This window comes from Heterodontus francisci, chromosome 30 (assembly GCF_036365525.1).
Source record: "Heterodontus francisci isolate sHetFra1 chromosome 30, sHetFra1.hap1, whole genome shotgun sequence".
Classification (NCBI taxonomy): domain Eukaryota; kingdom Metazoa; phylum Chordata; class Chondrichthyes; order Heterodontiformes; family Heterodontidae; genus Heterodontus; species Heterodontus francisci.
The window spans coordinates 52,154,218-52,171,681 of record NC_090400.1 but is presented as its reverse complement, the minus strand read 5'-3'; the positions used below and the strand labels follow the sequence as shown (position 1 = coordinate 52,171,681).

At 44.8% G+C, this 17,464-nt stretch overlaps 1 protein-coding gene across 1 annotated transcript; it reads right to left on the bottom strand.

Annotated features, from left to right (window-relative positions):
• Positions 1–383: 383 nt before the first annotated feature.
• On the bottom strand, positions 384–11,636 carry mrm3a (mitochondrial rRNA methyltransferase 3a). The gene is made up of 4 exons (XM_068010617.1): positions 11,291–11,636; positions 9,945–10,189; positions 9,201–9,368; positions 384–7,877 (listed from the first exon to the last, which is right to left on the bottom strand). Exons 1-4 carry the CDS (start codon positions 11,629–11,631, stop codon positions 7,330–7,332), a joined length of 1,302 nt encoding a protein of 433 aa, XP_067866718.1. The 5' UTR covers positions 11,632–11,636; the 3' UTR covers positions 384–7,329.
• Positions 11,637–17,464: the final 5,828 nt, after the last annotated feature.

Below are 17,464 nucleotides of genomic sequence, written 5' to 3'. Positions count from 1 at the left end.
TCCCCCTCTGGAATCCTGCAGGTCAAATTTCAGTAACACAAGAAATAGCAGCAGTAGGCCATTTAGTCCCTCAAGCCTGCTCCACCAGTCAGTACGATCATGGCAGATCTTCTCCCTCTCAGAATTATTACAGCACAGAAGGAGGCCATTCTAACCATGTCTGCACCGGCTTGCCGAATGAACAATTCACCCAGTGCCATTCCCCTGCCTTCTCCCTGTGACCCTGCACATTCTTCCTTTTATAGAAAAGTTTAATTCCCTTTTGAATGCTATCAGGCATACAAGAAGTGCAATGATACAAATTGTGGACTAAATCTGAAGTTATAAAAAAAACTGTCTTTTAAAAATGAATCTTTATTTTAAAAAGTGAACAATGCATCCAAAATTGCCAAAGAAAAAAGCTTGTCCTTTGTGCATTCAAACTGTCTGACAAGGACGTGTCTTCAAAGCTAAGAGGTATCAACTGAACCCATCCCACACCCACCCTAAAACATTCCAGAACTGAATGTCTACTTCTGAAGCAAAGAACGTGTAAAGTTGCCACATCCTGGGCCATTTTGCAATCACCATGGGGAGGAGACCAGAGCATCTCCCACCAGGAAGTGAGAAGTAATGGCTTTCCTTTAAAAAAAGACAGCCTATAAAGAGACTCCAGAAAGAGAGAATAAAAACAGGGTAGGCGGTGGGGTAGTGGTATTATCACTGGACTGGTAACCCAGAGACCCAGGGTATTCCTCTGGGGACATGGGTTCGAATCCCACCACAGCAGAAGGTGGAATTTGAACTTAATAAAAATCTGGAATTAAAAACTAGTCTAATGATGGCCATGAAACCATTGTCGATTGTTGTAAAAACCCATCTGGTTCACCAATATCATTAGGGAAGGAAATCTGCTGTCCTTACCTGGTCTGGCCTACATGTGACTCCAGACCCACAGCAATGTGGTTAACTCTTACATGCCCTCTGAAATGGCCTAGCAAGCCACTCAGTTGTACCTAACCGCTACAAAGTCTATAAAAAAAGGAATGAAACTGGACGGACCACCCGGCATTGACCTAGGCACCGGAAACGACAACGGCAAACCCAGCCCTGTCGACCCTGCAAAGTCCTCCTTACTAACATCTGGGGGCTTGTGCCAAAGTTGGGAGAGCTGTCCCACAGACTAGTCAAGCAACAGCCTGACATAGTCATACTTACGGAATCATACCTTAGAGACAATGTCCCAGACACTGCCATCACCATCCCCGGGTACGTCCTGTCCCACCGGCAGGACAGACCCACCAGAGGTGGTGGCACAGTGGTATACAGTAGGGAGGGAGTTGCCCTGGGAGTCCTCAACATCGACTCCGGACCTCATGAAGTCTCATGGCATCAGGTCAAATATGGGCAAGGTAACCTCCTACTGATTACCACCTACCGCCCTCCCTCAGCTGATGACTCAGTATTCCTCCATGTTGAACACCACTTGGAGGAAGCACTGAGGGTGGCAAGGGCACAAAATGTACTCTGGGTGGGGGACTTCAATGTCCATCACCATGAGTGGCTCGGTAGCACCACTACTGACCGAGCTGGCCGAGTCCTAAAGGACATAGCTGCTAGACTGGGTCTGCGGCAGGTGGTGAGGGAACCAACACGAGGGAAAAACATACTCTACCTCGTCCTCATCAATCTACCTGCCGCGGATGCATCTGTCCATGACAGTATTGGTAGGAGTGACCACCGCAAAGTCCTTGTGGAGACGAAGTCCCGCCTTCACATTGAGGATACCGTCCATCGTGTTGTGTGGCACTATCACCGTGCTGAATGGGATAGATTTCGAACAGATCTAGCAATGCAAAACTGGGCATCCAAGAGGCGCTGTGGGCTATCAGCAGAATTGTACTCAATCACAATCTGTAACCTCATGGCCCGGCATATCCCCCACTCTACCATTACCATCAAGCCAGGAGACCAACCCTGGTTCAATGAAGAGTGCAGGAGGGCATGCCAGGAGCAGCACCAGGCATACCTCAAAATGAGGTGTCAACCTGGTGAAGCTACAGGACTACTTGCATGCCAACCTGCGTAAGCAGCATGCGATAGACAGAGCTAAGCGATCCCATAACCAACAGATCAGAACTAAGCTCTGCAGTCCTGCCACATCCAGCCGTGAATGGTGGTGGCTCCACAAATATCCCCATCCTCAATGATGGGGGAGCCCAGCACATCAGTGCAAAAGATAAGACTGAAGCATTTGCAACAATCTTCAGCCAGAAGTGCCGAGTTGATGATCCAACTCTGCCTCCTCCTGAAGTCCCCAGCATCATAGATGCCAAACTTCAGCCAATTCGATTCACTCCACGTGATATCAAGAAACGATTGAAGGCACTGCATACTGCAAGAGCTATGGGCCCTGACAATGTTCTGGCGATAGTACTGAAGACCTGTGCTCCAGAACTTGCCGCGCCCCTAGCCAAGCTGTTCCAGTACAGCTACAACACTGGCATCTACCCTGCAATGTGGAAAATTGCCCAGGTATGTCCTGTACACAAAAAGCAGGACAAATCCAACCTGGCCAACTACCGCCCCATTAGCCTACTCTCAATCATCAGTAAAGTGATGGAAGGTGTCATCAACAGTGCCATCTAGCGGCACTTGCTTAGCAACAACCTGCTCAGTGATGCTTAGTTTGGGTTCCGCCAGGGCCACTCAGCTCCTGACCTCATTACAGCCTTGGTTCAAACATGGACAAAAGAGCTGAACTCGTGAGGTGGGAGTGACTGCCCTTGACATCAAGGTAGCATTTGACCGAGTATGGCATCAAAGAGCCCTAGCAAAACTGAGGTCAATGGGAATCAGGGGGAAAACCCTCCGCTGGCTGGAATCATACCTAGCACAAAAGAAGATGGTTGTGGTTGTTGAAGGTCAATCATCTGAGCTCCAGGACATCACTGCAGGAGTACCTCAGGGTAGTGTCCTAAGCCCAACCATCTTCAGCTGCTTCATCAATGACCTTCCTTCAATCAAAGTCAGAAGTGGGGATGTTCGCTGATGATTGCACAATGTTCAGCACCATTCGCAACTCCTCAGATACTGAAGCAGTCCGTGTAGAAATGCAGCAAGACCTGGACAATATCCACGCTTGGGCTGATAAGTGGCAAGTAACATTCGCGCCACACAAGTACCAGACAATGACCATCTCCAACAAAAGAGAATCTAACCATCTCCCCTTGTCATTCAACGGCATTACCATCACTGAATCCCCCGCTATCAACATCCTAGGGGCTACCATTGTCTGAAAACTGAACTGGAGTAGCCATATAAATACCGTGGCTACAAGAGCAGGTCAGAGGCTAGGAATCCTGAGGTGAGTAACTCACCTCCTGACTCCCCAAAGCCTGCCCACAATCTACAAGGCACAAGTCAGGAGTGTGGTGAAATACTTTCCACATGCCTGGATGGGCGCAGCTACAACAACAGCTCTGACACCATCCAGGACAAAGCAGCCCGCTTGATTGGCACCCCATCTACAAACATTCACTCCCGCCACCATCGATGCACAGTGGCAGCAGTGTGTACCATCTACAAGATGCACTGCAGCAATACGCCAAGGCTCCTTCGACAGCACCTTCCAAACCCGCGATCTCTACCAACTAGAAGGACAAGGTCAGCAAATACATGGGAACACCACCACCTGCAAATTCCCCAAGTCACACACCATCCTGACTTGGAACTATATCGCCGTTCCTTCACTGTTGCTGGATCAAAATCCTGGAACTCCCTTCCTAACAGCACTGTGGGTATACCTACCCCACATGGACTGCAGCGGTTCAAGAAGGCAGCTCACCACCACCTTCTCAAGGGCAATTAGGGATGGGCAATAAATGCTGGCCTGGTCAGCGACACCCACATCCCGTGAATGAATAAAAAAAAACATCCAACAGCTTGTTATCCAGCAAGCAGAAGGCATGTGCCCTGTAGAACCCTACATTTACACTAGACAGCAGTGAACTGGAAGTAATCCACTGTCTTCACTGAACTTAATCAAAAGAGAAATCTACAATCATCTCAGGCCTGCACCCATCGAGAACTTGATTTCCAAGAGAATTCAACAGGTTTATCATGACCTCTTTCCCCCTCACCCACTAAAAATCACTATCTCCTTTTTCTCAATCTCCTCTTGTGCGTGCGTGCCCAAATGTGTGCGTGGATGTGGTTGCAACAATTTCGGGATAAGGCGTATTGATCAATAAACAAGTAGGTTTATAAACAGAAAATCACAAAACCTGTTGCTGTCTGCCTGTTTGAAAACTAAAATACCAAGGAGCTAATCCCCAATAAAAATACACTTGCCGAGGTCAGGTGGGAAGTTGAACAGCGGGAACCACCATCGCGCCACATGGCTGTAGCAATGCCTCGTTTAAACCTGCCTCCACCACGCTCTCAGGCAGTGCATGCCAGACCTTAATCACTCGCTGCATGAAAACAGTCCTAACTTCTCTAATCTATCTTCATAACTGAAGTTCCTCATCCCTGGAACCATTTTCCACACGCTCCAATACTTCCACATTTTTCCTAAAGTGCGGTGCCCAGAACTGGACGCAATACTCCGGCTGAACTAGTGTCTTATACAAGTTCAACATAACTTCTTTGCTCTTGTACTCCAAGTCCCTATTAATAAAGCCGAGGATACTGTATGCTTTATCAACCACTCCCAACCTCTCTTACCACCTTCAATGTCTTATGGTCCCTCTGTTCCTGCACTCCCTTTAGAATTGTACCCTGTATCTTATATTGTCTCTCCATGTTCTTCCTACCAAAATGAATCACTTCACGTTTCTCAACTTTGAACTTCATCTGCCACTTGTCCACCCATTTCCCCCAACTTGTCTATTATGTCCTTTTGAAGTTCTGCACTATCCTTACAGTTCACAATGCTTCCATATATGTATATAAAATATAAATAAATCTATTCATCAGGAAGAGCAAAGGTCCTGGCACTGACCCCTGGGGAACTCCACTGCAAGCCTTCCTCTGGCCCAAAAACATCCATTAACCACTACTGTTTCTAGTCACTCAGCCAGTTTTGTATCCCAGTTGTTACTGTCCCTTTTATCCCCACCCCCCTTATTGAGCTTTAACTTTGCTCACAAGTCTGTGTGGCACTGTATCAAATGCGTTCTGAAGTCCATGTACACCGCATAAATAGCATTGCCCTCATCAACCCTCTTACCTCTTCAAGCAAGTCAAACACTATTTTCCCTTGTCAAATCAGTGCTGGCTTTTCTTAATTAACCCACATTTGTCCATGCATCTATGAATTTTGTCCTGAATTCTTGTTTCTGGAAATCTCTCCACCAAAGATAAACTGACAAACTACCTCAACTCTACTTTCCTGCCATATCCCTTGATTTCCCGATCTGTCTTGGATATACTCAACGACTGAGCCCTTTGAGATAGAGATTTCCAAAGATACACTGAAGAAATTTCTTCTCATCCCAGCGAGTGCTCAACTGGTTACTGGCAGGAACTGTGCAGATCCAGGCACCACCATGTGGTTGCAGTCAGAAACACCAGCCTTGGAATATTTCAGCAGATATTTGATACAGCATCATCCAGTGATATGTAATGGAACTGCAGAATCGGAAATTCCTAAATAGGAAAATACAGCAGACTTAGAACGATACAGGGGGCGGCCATTCGGCCTGTCGTACCTGTGCCAGCTCTTTGAAAGAGCTATCAATAAGCCCCAATCTGCTGTTCTTTCACCATATGTCTGATTCTTTTCCCTCAAGTAACCATCCAATTCCTGTTTGAAAGTTACGATTGAAGTCACTTTCACCACCCTATCAGGCATTGCATTCCAGATCGCAACTTGCTGCGTTTCCTCATGTCCCCTGTTTTTTTTTTGCCAATCACCTTAAATCTGTGTTATGACCCTTCTGCCAATGGAAACAGAGAAAATAAGGCAAAACTATCAAAGCCATTCATGATTTTGAACAACTCTATCAAATGACCTCTTAAGCTTCTCTGCTCTAAGGAGAACGCAGATGTCGACATCTGAAAGGCATAAAGACAAGTGAACATTTCTGACACAGACCTTTTATTCTCACTTCAGATTTATTTTCCCTCTTTACCTCTAGGAACTGCCTTTTTACTGGTTCAGACGGTGGTAATTTACACACATTTGGTTAAAATCGGCAATTTTTCAATTTGCATTATCAAACTGAAAGTTTGCAGTTTTCGGAAATGGAACATTATTCCAGCCAGAAAAATAAGTAAATCCACCATCCAACTGTTGTACAATTTCTGATCGTCACATGTTGCTTATTTAAGAGGAACCTCAACATGTCTGACTACTTGATGGGCCAATGGTAATCTCTAATGGTATTTGTTTTCTAATAGATTAGATCATCATATAAATATAGATCGAGCTGGATGTAAGAGTGGCTGAGAAAAAGAGACATGTTAGCATTACAGGAGTAGAAGTGAAGGGCCTACAACCTGACAAGACTTGCTGTGTAAAGCCAGCATCTCCTGGCTTTGATTTTCAGCACCATGCTGAGTTTGTTTTTTTTAAAGTTTTGATTATGGTGCTGCGATAACAGTACAATGAAGGCAGGAGCTGTAATCTTATGATTTACTCTGTTGATGCTCAACTACTGAAGGAAGCACCATCAGTTTAGTAACATTTCGCCTGGAAACTTCCCCACGTGAATAAAGACCCGAGGAAGCTTTAGCTCGTGGGTTTGGGATGGATTTGGGCTTTTCAGCCTCAGCTGAAGGCGTTTAAGCAGTGATCTTAAGGGAGGTATACAAGATAGTCGAGGGAATGTCAAAAAGGTACATCAGGAAAATTAACTTAACAATGGGGCAAGGGGACACAGCTTAAAACTAGCAACAGCTAAATTTAGTACCGATCCCTCGGAACAGACTCCCACATAGTGGAAGTGAAAATCCTGGAATCATTTAAGAAACTATTGGATGCCCTGAAGCCAGGGACTGGAGGATTTATTGAGATGGATAAGTTAAGGTAGCTTTCCTCAATTGTCTTGCGATTTGGATGATTGTATAAGGGGTAAAAGATGGAACACTGTGATGCACTATGCCAGCCAAATATCGTTCCATTAGCAGAGCGGCATATCAAGACTCTTAAATATCCTAAAGTTGTTCTCGTACAATGAATGAACTTGAAGTCCAGCAACTGTTTTGATGATTAAAAACCCAGCCTCGTTTGAAGACCAGTTTTGATGGTGCATGTTTTAAAACTCCTGAACTCGTATGTCTGACTCGATCACTGCAATGGCGAACAGCTAGAGAATGCTGAACCTGAGATAACAGCGGATATGCTCAAGCAACACTGCTACTAGGGTCTTTAGTCCTGTTGAACAACAGCTGTCTCCTGCCCTCAAATAGTAAAATACTCGCTGCCACGGCCGAGTTGAGGCTGTCCACACTAGGAATCATGGGGATGTACAATCGTTGCCCTCTCGTCTTCTCCACCAACAAGAGGGCTTCGAGGCTGAGCCCATGAGTCTCGCCGCCGATCACTATGGCAGTCTGCTCCTGTGCCCAGGGGTGATAGTAACACTGAGCTTCCAATTTAGGCAATGAGAGTGGAAATTCTCTCTCTTCGTCCTCACTATCGCTCTCCTGGTATTCAGTCCAACTCTTGCTGGTGCGCAAGGAGGCCCAGCTCTGGTCACCGATTGCCCGAGATTCAGGAGGCACCACGGAGTTTTCAGCACCCCAGTAGGAATGGTCTGCTACGTGAACACAGGTGCTGGTGGTCAGGTAGTTAGGGACTACGTCCCACTCTAGATTTGAAATGACAGGGATTCGGAAATGAGCGCCCATGCCAGCCCGAAGCACTTTGGGTTCCCAGGCATCCACGCAGCCTGCAGGGGAAAGCAAAAAACAAATTAATTCCCAAGAAATTTTTCTTCAACATCCCAATTATAGTTTGTATAGGAGCATGAGTGCAGTACCTGTGCTTGGCAGTACAAGGCCACTGTAGTGCAGAATCCTCGCTATGCATTACAGGGGGACTTTGGTGCAGGGTTGGGGTGACCAGGCAGTACAATGGGTTAGCACACTGCTTCCCTCACCTTGGAGGTCTTGTGCTACAAAACCCCTCTTTCCCTGCCGGCTACAAGTGAAAAGCATTTGTGTGATGGATACAAGTCCATAGAACACGTGTTCATCGCTCTCAGGATAATGGAGGTGGGACACAAGTGTCACATTGGTACATTTTAAGGAGCACTATGGTGAAGTCACTTTGTTAGGAGCAGAGCTGAAGAATCCCTGCTCTACATCTGACCTCGTGCTTTGTGACCGTTCGAGATCTCTGTGCTGCTACAATTCTGGCCTCTCGGACATCCCCAACACCCGTGCCTTCAGCTGCCTAGGCTCTAAGCTCTGAAATTTGCTCCCTAAATCTCTGCCATTCTCTCTGTCCTTCAAGACACTCCTTATAACCTCCCTCTTTGACCAAGCTTTTGATTACCTGTTCAAATACCTCCTTATGCAGCTCGGTGCCAAATTCGGTTTGCTAACGCTCCTGTGAAGCATCTTAGGACGTTTTACTCTGTTAAACGAGCCTATAAACAAACAAGGAGTACTCCATGCTGCCACTGGCAGCCACAGTAACAGTGTTCCTCAGCGCTGAAATCCCTCACCTTGATCAGCAAAAGTTTATCCTCGTTTTTCCAAGGACCTCCTGAGCATTTGCTGCACAACCGACAGATTCTGTTTAATGGGATGTAGATCAAGAGTTCTCTAAGGATACTTTACAGCTCCATCAGAAACAATGTCGAAGAGGCAATTATTTGCTGATAGTTAGGGGACAGCCTGACATGTTCAAAACAAGGCAGTGGAGAATGTAAACAGTTCTTTGTGGCTGTCCTGATGTGACACTCAGCAACACTCATTGTTGATTTGCCCTATCTGTTGAGTTAGCCAATCAGAGCCAGGCTGGAGGTCAGCATATGACAATCCAATTGGGTTCAGAACAGGGCTGAGCGTGGCAAGGTCCCCCACAGTCAATTAGCCAACCATCATTGTTTTGGCTCCTGTGTGGAGAGTAGCTATATAGGGGGAGGCATCAAAAGTACTGCTAGAACCCATGCAAATAATGCCCCATGTGAGTCAGTGTCAGAGAGGGGAAAATTGAATAAGCGTGTGGGGTTATAATAGTAGAGAGAGACATTGATGACACTAACCTTTTGTCAACAATACTTTGCTGCATCCAGCAGCCACTGCAGATCGTAATATTGTCCCCAGGTTTCCAGGATCTCGGATGTTGTCACAGATAAGGAAGAGGGGTATGGCATGCTCCTGCTGAACTGCTGGATACTTCATCTTGGAATGGTCTGGTCTGACAAAAATCCCTATCAGGAAAAATAAGACCAAGAGGTTAATTTACAATTTATATCCCCTCGCATTCTGTTTGGTCACTGTCCGGTAGCTTTATGGTCCCTATGTGGTCCCTCAAGAGCAGTTAACACCAGAATTTCTATACTGTGTTAAGAGTGAGCATACAATTTTATACTTTCATCCCATAGAGAACATTAAACCAAAGCTGAGCCAGCTTTCTCCAGTTAAAAGACATTTGTTTGAAAAGCAGAGTTCCTCCTTCAACCACCAAGATCAGAAAAAAACTAGTCATGCATCTCATTGCTCGGCGAGATCTTGCTGTGCAAAAAAGGAGCTGCCATTCACCAACATGCCATGCACACAAAACAGTTCTGTGTTAAAACACTTTGGGAATGGGTCAAAGCAATATGATCATAACTGTCATTCATGAAGCAGTATAATTTTTGTAATTTTAGCAGACCAGTGTTGCTTTTCTTTTGCTGTTACATGCCAATGTTTTGTGTCAGCTACCAGTTCTGGAGCCTGTCCCTTGAGCCCTGACATTAACATAACAAAATGAGCATCCGAAAGCAGTCATTCTGAGGACATACCCATTGCTCCCTGGGGAGTTACAAGATCAGACCACATCTTGATCTCTTCAAACTTGACTTTGATTAACTGCACGTGTTTTAATTTCTCCAGAGGCAACTCCTTCAGGCTGTCGACAGTACTGAAGAAAAGAGTCTGCAGTAATGCTCCAGCTCCCAAAGCATCGGTTATCAACCGTCTACCCTCCACCAGGATCTTCCCGTGCTGGTCACGGAATTTCTTGGACTTTGCAATGGTCACGACTTTCCTATTGACAAGAATGATGCATCATTAAGATTCTTAAAAAAATAAGGAACATTGGAACAGCTAGACGCAGAGACAGCAGTCCACCCAGATCACTTTCTACAATCCCAACATTGGCAATGATATAATAACAAAGTAATCACAGTAATCAATCCCCATCAATTAGTCTGCAACAAACCCATAGGAGTTAGGCCATTCGGCCCTTCAAGCCTGCTCCGCCATTCAACTAAATCATGGCTGATCTACCTCAACACCATTTTCCCACACTATCCCCATATGCCTTGATACCTTTAATATCTAGAAAATACCCAGATACAGGATCAGATATTGGGAATCATAGCAAAGTTATTTGTTCCACTTAAAAGTAAGAGAGGGGTAGAGGGGTTTCATTCATAGGATGTGGACGTCACTGGCTCGGCATGGATTTATTGCCTATCCCTAAATGCCATTTCAGTGTCAACCATATTGCTGGAGGTCTGGAATCGCATGTAGGCCAGACCAGGTAAGGATGGCAGATTTCCTTCCCTAAAGGCCATTAAGTAAACCAAATGGGTTTTTACAACAATTGACAATGGTTTCACATTTTTTTTATTAATTGAATTCAAATTTCACCATCTACCAAGCCTGGCCTCTGCTAAGCCAGTGACATTACCACTATGCCAGTGACATTACCACTATGCCACTACCTCCCCACAGCTTGGGTGCTGAAGGCACAGCCACCAATGGCAGAACAATTATCAGGGATGCACAAAAGGCCAGAATTAGAGGCAGACAGATATCTGACTTTTTGGGCTGGAGATTAGAGATTGGTGGGGGGGAGGGGCAGGGGTGCATAGCAAGGCCATGATGAGATTTGAAAACAATGATAAGAATTTTAAAATTAAGCCATTACTTAACCAGGAGCCAATGTAGGTTAGCGAGTACAGAGGGTGAGGGTATGAATTAAGACTCTTAATAAGCAACACGTGGATGATGGAAGATGCTACATATGTAGAAGCTTGTGTTAGAGAGGGTACTGGGTCCTCTCCCAGTGATTGGGTGAAAGAGGTTAGGGTATTAACATTGCTGGAAAGGGATACAGTGTCAGGTCAGTTTTATCCCTTACGCCAACCGCTTGTCGCCGGGAAACGCCTTCTCGTAGGAGAGTCCGTCCAGCGAAGAGGGACTGAGGCGGTCCCGGAGCTGATCTGGGCTCCTAGCCGCCGGCCAGCGCTGCTGAGCGGGATGCGAGTGGCTGTTAGCCTCGGACACAGGGCTCGGCTCCACCCTGGCACCAGCAGCTCCCTCATTCCGCGGATACAGCGTCTCAATCGGCCTCCTCCTCAGCGCTCGAACGTGCCGTCTCCCCACGATGAGGAGCTGCAGTCCCGGAATGCGGGCAGCTCCCCAGTGGCTCACACTTTTACTAAGCGCCGCCATCATGGTCCAGCCAGGAGCTCTGCACATGCGTAGCAATGTAGCAAACCCGAGGTCAGGTGACCACTAGATACAATTTGGTCACATGATCCTCTGTGTACCGCTTATGTGGCTCCTCTTGGGCTCTTATTACCTTTCTTAATTGATAAATACCTCTTTGGGTCAAATCTTAAATCTATTTGACCGCAGTGCTTCATCACCCCCCCCAGAGATGTTATGTTAATTTAATTGGTTAAGTTTCCTTAAAATTTTTGGTGCATCTTGTCTATAGTTTATTAGCGGTGCCCCTGTAATAAGGGGGCACTTATTCTCAATTAGTCAAAATCTTTGCCTTGGTAGAAACCATCCCCTTGTTTCAATCTATTGGTGCTTAGTGCTACACTAATAGATTGGGGGTAGCGCAGTGGCCAGCACCACAGCCTGACAGCTCCAACGACCCGGGTTCAGTTCTGGGTACTGCCTGTGCGGAGTTTGCAAATTCTCCCTGTGACTGCATGGGTTTCCTCTAGGTGCCCTAGTTTTCTCCCACATGCCAAAGACTTACAGGTTGATAGGTAAATTGGATATTGTAAAAATTGCCCCTAGTGTAGGTAGGTGGTAGGAGAATTGAGGGAAGGTGGGGATGTGAGAGGGAAAATGGGATTAATGTAGGATTAGTATAAATGGGTGGTTGATGGTCGGCATGGACTCGTTGTTTTGTTGCTGTAGCTCTCTGACTTTTAAGAAGGGGGGGTGTACTTATTACTGTTACGTATATGCTGGTTACTGGGTTTAGTTTGTAATATCTGATTCAACTCAGAGCAATGCAGATATCACATTTGTGTTAAATAACTAACAGGTTTATTTACAATACATTAACTTAAAAGTTCTTACAGGATTTCAGTACATGTCTTGAGAGCAGTGTGTTCTGTGCAAGTTTCTAGCAGTCAGTTTTAGTTTCGCTTTCAGACTATTCACACTACAGCTCCACCTGGAGGCTTAAACAATCAAACACAGTGACCACAGATAGTGGACAGACTGATACCATCAAACATTACATTTTCCCCTTTTTGAATAAAGACATTATGTTTTAAATGAAAGTGTTCTAAACACAAACATACATACATTGAGTTGTTTTTTAGTGTTCAACTAGTCTGTTTTCTCAAAGTACAGAAATAGTTTTTGAGATAGGAAGGTCTCTTAGGTCTTCGATTAGATCTACGAATTTGAGGTTGTGGATCTGTTTGATCAGCATTATAGGCGAATCATTGATATCATTCATAGGAAAAGGAAATGTATCCTCATAACCACTGTCCTTGAAATAGCCTGGTCTGCTCCCTATCAAACTCTCCTCTATATCAATTGTCAGCTCCTGCACCTGCTTCGTCAACTGTTGAAACATCTGTGACGTGAGCTTGTTCAGGGTGCTTCTCACTTGTCGGTATAGTTCCAGTGTTTTTGCATGTCAGAATCATCAGAAACATCATTGCATTTTAATGTAGGTTTCCATGCATTCTCAGACTTCTTCAGCTGTGTATCATCATTTACAGTTATATTTGCAATAATCTTCCTTGGCACTCTCCTTTGCCCTTGCTGTGATGTCCTTGGTCCAACATTTATCACTGCTCCTGCTCGCCCACTTTGTGGCTGCCTTCCAAAATCTGTATAGGATAGTGTGAGGTCTGGACCCTGAGACAGGATTCATGAGCGGTCCAAAGGTCTTGCAATTGGTTTGGTCTGGTTAGTCTTGTCAAGAACAACATCACTGATTGCTGGCAATCCATCTGGCTCATGGGTACTAGCTGCTATGACCTGGAAATTCCCGGTCATATCACTTCTTACCTTCTGGATTTAGCAATTTCCCGTGCTCTTCTTTGAAGCCGGACACCAGGCTGTCAACAAGGCTTTCTTTGGTGCTTGTCTCAGTGCTTTCACTTTCGGAAACAGACTCTGAACCATTCTGTTTAGGTTCTAGCTCCTGATCCCCATTTTCTTCCATGTCTGCTTTATCAATTTCATTAATGTGTACTCCAGTGGGGTCAACGGGTTTGAATCCAAGCCGATCAAAAAGGTTTACCCCCATAAGGCTTCAGCCTTTAGCTACATAGAAAGTGAAGCTGTCTAGGGTGACATTTTTGTAGCGTACTAGAACTACGATCATCTCCAAAACTGGAATGATAGTGTCATCATAAGCTTGAAGAGTGCCTGTTGCAGGAGTGAGAGACAATTGTGAAAAGTACTGATGGTAGAGTTTGCCGCTCAAAATAGATATTTTCACGCCAACATTGATAAGAAGTGACACTGAGATGCCTGCGATCTCGACTGAGCACTCCTTAAACTGACCTGGTGCTTTACTTTTTGTGATGGGATATGCATATTGTACCTCACTCTCAGGAAGAGACTCCCCTATGTGTCAAAATGATGAAGTCTTTTCCTTCGACAACCTGCACATCTTTGCAAAATGGTTCCATTTTGAACATGAGTTACCCTTTTCCCCTCAAGCTGGACAATGGCATTGTGACTTGATGAGGATTTTCACAATTTGGGCACAGTTTCGAAGGTAACTGACCATGATGGGGTACAATTTGATGAGCTTGCTGTGGTCTTCTTGTCTTTAACCACTGAAGCTGGTTGGGCAAACTGTGCCTGCAGCCCTGATTCTAAGGTGCATGTGTATGTAGCCTCTTTGAATGTAACATGGCAGATTCAATCTGGACTGCTAAGATTATGACTTTTTCCAAGGTTAAATCATCATCATCCATGAGAAGATGTTCCATAATTCGTGGAATTGAAGTGTTTTCAATTCATTGGTCACAAATTAGTTTGTTGTTTAGTGTGACAAATTTACACGTAGACGCCAATTGCTGCAATGCTGTCATGTGATCTCTGGTGGAATGCATATCGCTCTATCATCATGCTTTTCTTTGGCCCAAAATATTTTTCGAGAGCAATTACCGCCATATCAAATGTAGATGTATCTTCTGTGAGCTGCTCGAAGACACGTTGTCCTTCTGCTCCTAAACAATGTACGAGTATTGCTTTCATATTGCTGCTATATCTGGGCTGTCCATCCCCGTAGTGAGCAAGTAGGTCTTGAACCCCAAAATCAATTGCTCCCATCACAAAGGAGGATTTCCTGGCATCGTAAGAATAGATTCTGGAACTGGTAACATTAGATTTTGTTGAATCATCTTCATCGCCACATTTTTGTTATGTTACGCTGGGTTGCTGGGTTTAGTTTGTAATATCTGATTCAACTCAAAGCAATGCAGATATCACACTTCTGTTAAATAACCAACAGGTTTATTTACAACACATTAACTTAAATGTTCCTACAAGATTTCAGTACATGTCTTGAGAGCAGTGTGTTCTGTGGAAGCTTATAGCAGTCAGTTTTAGTTTCACTCTCACACTGCAGCTCTACCTGGAGGCTTAAGCAATCAAACATAGTGAACACAGATAGCGGACAGACTGATACGATCAAACACTGATCGATCAAACACTACAATTACCTCTTTTATTGATGAAAGCCTTTGATTGGTCCTTATTAAAGAGGTAAAGGAGGGACTGGAATGCATCATCACCCCAGGAAATGTTATTTTAATTTCATTTGTTAAGTTTTCTTTGAAGTTTTTGATGCAGTCGTGAGCTTATCAGAAGTGTGCACTTATTACCTCAACAAAAGCAAAATACTGCAGATGCTGGAAATCTGAAACAAAAACAGAAAATGCTGGAAATGCTCGGCAGGTCAGGCAGCATCTGTGGAGAGAGAAACAGAGTTAATGTTTTAGGTCTGTGTGACCTTTCATCAGAACTGGCAAAAGTTAGAAATGTAGGGTGGAGGGCAGGAGAAATTAAATGACAAAAGATTTCATGGTGTAAAGCCAAGGGGAGTGGTAATGCGACAGGTAAAGAAACAAAAGAGTGCCTGGATGAAGTGTAAATGGCAGGATAGCAGCCATCTGAACACAAAGTAAAGGGATTAAGAAAGAAACAAGAAGGGGGAAAATGGTGAACCAGCAAAAAAAAATGAACCAAGAGAAAAATGGTGGCAGAGGTTATGATCTAAAATTGTTGAACTCAATATTGAGTCCGGAAGGCTATGAAGTGCTCAGTTGAAAGATGAGGAGCTGTTCCTCAAACTTGCGTTGAGCTTCATTAGAACGCTGTAAAAGGTCAAGGACAGAAAGGTCAGAGTGGGAGGAGAATGGGGAATTAAAAAGAGAAGCGACAGGAAGCTTGGGGTCGCGCTTGCGGAGTGAACAGAGGTGTTCCGCATAGTGGTCACCCAGTCTGCGTTTAGTCTCCCCAATGTACAGGAGACCACATTGTGAGCAGCGAATACAGTATACCAAATTGAAAGAAGTACAAGTAAATTGTTTTACTTGGAAAGAGTGTTTGGGGCCCTGGACGGTGAAAAGGGAGGACGTAAAAGGGTAGGTGTTGAATCTCCTGCACTTGCATGGAAAGGTGGTATAGGAAAGGGGGGAGGTGTTGGGGGTAACTGAGGAGTGAACCAGAGTGTCGCAGAGGGAACAGTTCCTTTGGAACGCTGAAAGGGGAGGGGAGGGGAAGATGTGTTTGGTGGCATCTCGCTGGAGGTGGTGGAAATGGCAGAGAATGATCCATTGTTTTATGGCCTTAAGATGGGAAATGGGGTAGAACTACGGGCCATCTCAGCCATTCATTCTTGCTCTGTAACTCTGTATTTTCCTACATCCATCATTGTGTCCACTAGATGTGCTCCAGGTGGCAGGATTCTGTTAGATTTTCAGGTTGGGTCATAACAGTGCAAAACTCTAGATGACTTGAGCACATGATGCCTTTCACAGTTGAAAAGTCATTCTATCTAAGCTGAAGTGTTTTGTTTGCTTATTTTCCTTTAACATGAAATTAAATCAAAGAGGAGCAAAATGCTCTAAGCTCTTTTGTTCAGACTGTAACACCAGTTGTCTTACCGCTTGTCCTTTATTTAAACTTAAATGAACCTTATTTGTAATGAAACACTTTGCACAGCTTTATGACAGGTTATGATAATCTCAAGAGGATACATTCACTCATCAAATCCCTCAATATCCTACATATCTGTTTTAGTTCATTCAGGACTCTCTGAAGCTTCCTGGCCTTTCCACCATAGACCATAGACCTCAGTTAAGGGCTATCTCAATGCTGTTGTATAATGAACTAGTTTATCGTGATGCTACCAAATGTTAACCTGGGGATGTCCCTGTGAGAGTTGTTGAGATATTTTGCCTCGACAATCCTTCGAGCCAGCATTTGATTCCTGATCTCAGTGTCTAACACATTGCACTGACATCCAAAGCTGCCTACTCCTCACGTCTGCTATAGTAACTGAATTCTTGCCCTCACAATTTTCCTCAGTGCGGAAGGTGTTTGGGAAAAATATATAAAAGTATTTCTGTAGTGATGGTACAACTGACTTTATTGCCCTGAGCTAGTTTGGGAAAATATCAACCAGTGTTTGAATTACTATCCAGGGACCCATGCTGGATATGACACACTGGGATATTGAGTGCGGTCAGAATTGCCCCTAGCAGTCTTACCTTGTACGTGATGAATGGTCACTTGGGTGAGATTAGAAGTTTAGTGGCATATCATGGGCCCTAACTTTAAAGGCAGTATATCAATTCAAATTGTTGTTGTAACTCAGTATTTATGTTCTTTTGGGCCTCCTTATCTCGAGAGACAATGGATACGCGCCTGGAGGTGGTCAGTGGTTTGTGAAGCAGCGCCTGGAGTGGCTATAAAGGCCAATTCTGGAGTGACAGGCTCTTCCACAGGTGCTGCAGAGAAATTTGTTTGTTGGGGCTGTTGCACAGTTGGTTCTCCCCTTGCGCCTCTGTCTTTTTTCCTGCCAACTACT